At 55.5% G+C, this 1,324-nt stretch overlaps 1 protein-coding gene across 1 annotated transcript in view; it reads left to right on the plus strand.

The window, feature by feature from the left end:
- Positions 1–140: 140 nt before the first annotated feature.
- Positions 141–1,324, plus strand: part of AKAP8L (A kinase (PRKA) anchor protein 8-like) — a gene marked incomplete at its 5' end in the record, with an annotated part of 9,036 nt that continues 7,852 nt past the window's right edge. The window contains 2 exons of the mRNA XM_010014806.1: positions 141–177; positions 771–1,002. Coding sequence (XP_010013108.1) covers positions 141–177; positions 771–1,002 — 269 coding nt within the window. The remainder of the gene's footprint in view (positions 178–770; positions 1,003–1,324) is intronic.

The raw sequence follows: 1,324 nt of genomic DNA on the forward strand, positions 1-1,324 counted from the left end.
TGAAGGCCTCGTTTCTTCCCTGCTTGGGGCAGGATTCGTGGATTAGTGGGAATGTTGTTCCGTTTCCGTGCTGGGAAACGGGAATCTCCGCAGCCACGGTAGCGATGAACTCATCTGATGGCTTTTCTGTTCTGTTCCAGGTTATGGAGACTGGAATTCCGGGACAAACAGAGGCAAGTGACTGGAGCAGTGGCTCAGGAAAGCTGTTTCCAGCACAGTATTTGAGGGTTTGGGGTTGTTTCCCCCTCCAGTCCTGTGGTTTTTAGCAGGAGGAGAAGCTTCTCCGTCCTTTTCCGCTCTAAAACATGTGGAAAACATTGGGCCCAAAGTGGTTTTCCCTTCCTCAAAGCTGTGTTGTGCCTGGAGAGGACAAACACACTCCAGAGCCTCATCCCATTGGATTGAGGGCTTGGAGAGCAGCTCATGCGGAAGCTCTGTCCTACCTGTGTCCATCTGAACACCCACAGCTTAAACCCCGCTGAAGGTTGTCTCTGTGTTAACCCGAAATGGGGCTTATGGAGGCTCTGCTGGGGGCAGGGGGTTTCTTCCTCTCTGGAGCGGGTGTGGCAGAGGGATGTATGGAATGTGGCTGTGTTTTATGGGGCTCCATGAGGGAATCGATCCCACAAACCATCGTGAGCTCAATGGGGTCAAGTTTCTGGGTGAAATAAGGAGGAATTGAAGTTGGTCTGAATTATTTGGCCTCCCTGTGGCATCTGAATCCAACCGGAAGCTGGAAGTGAAGCCAGCTCTTAATCCTGTTCTTCCAGGTTATGAGGGATACAGTTACAGCTACGGCTACAGCCAGGATAACTCTGGGAATTATGGCTATGGAATGGCCACGTCGAACTCCTGGGAAATGGCCAACTCGGACGTGGACATGAACCCGGATGGCTCCAGCGGTGCCGAGGGCGTCCTCGGGAAGATGAACCAGCGCTTGGACATGGTGTCCCACATGGATACAGACACGATGCAGGGAGGACACTATGGATCTGGGGACAGGTGAGTGCAGGGCAGGACCTGCTGCTCCGCTTGGCCCTCGTGGAGAGGTGGGTTCTTCGCTGAGTTGGGAAGTGATGGCAGAGCCCAGGGAGAGGTGGGGATGGGGACACCGGAGCTGTGCCCAAGTGGTGACGTGGAGCTCCTGGATCCATGGGATGAGGATCAACTCCAGACGTGCCACTTGAGCCGCACCGGCCCCATGCAACGCTCCAGGCTTGGCGAAGAGCGGCCGGAAACTGCTCCTGGATTGATGGAGCCAAGAATTCCAGCAGCATCCTGGCCTGGAGCAGCACCAGGGTGGCAGCAGGGCCAGGGGAGGGAC

The sequence above is a fragment of the Nestor notabilis genome, unplaced genomic scaffold (assembly GCF_000696875.1).
Source record: "Nestor notabilis isolate BGI_N333 unplaced genomic scaffold, ASM69687v1 scaffold16545, whole genome shotgun sequence".
NCBI lineage: Eukaryota > Metazoa > Chordata > Aves > Psittaciformes > Psittacidae > Nestor > Nestor notabilis.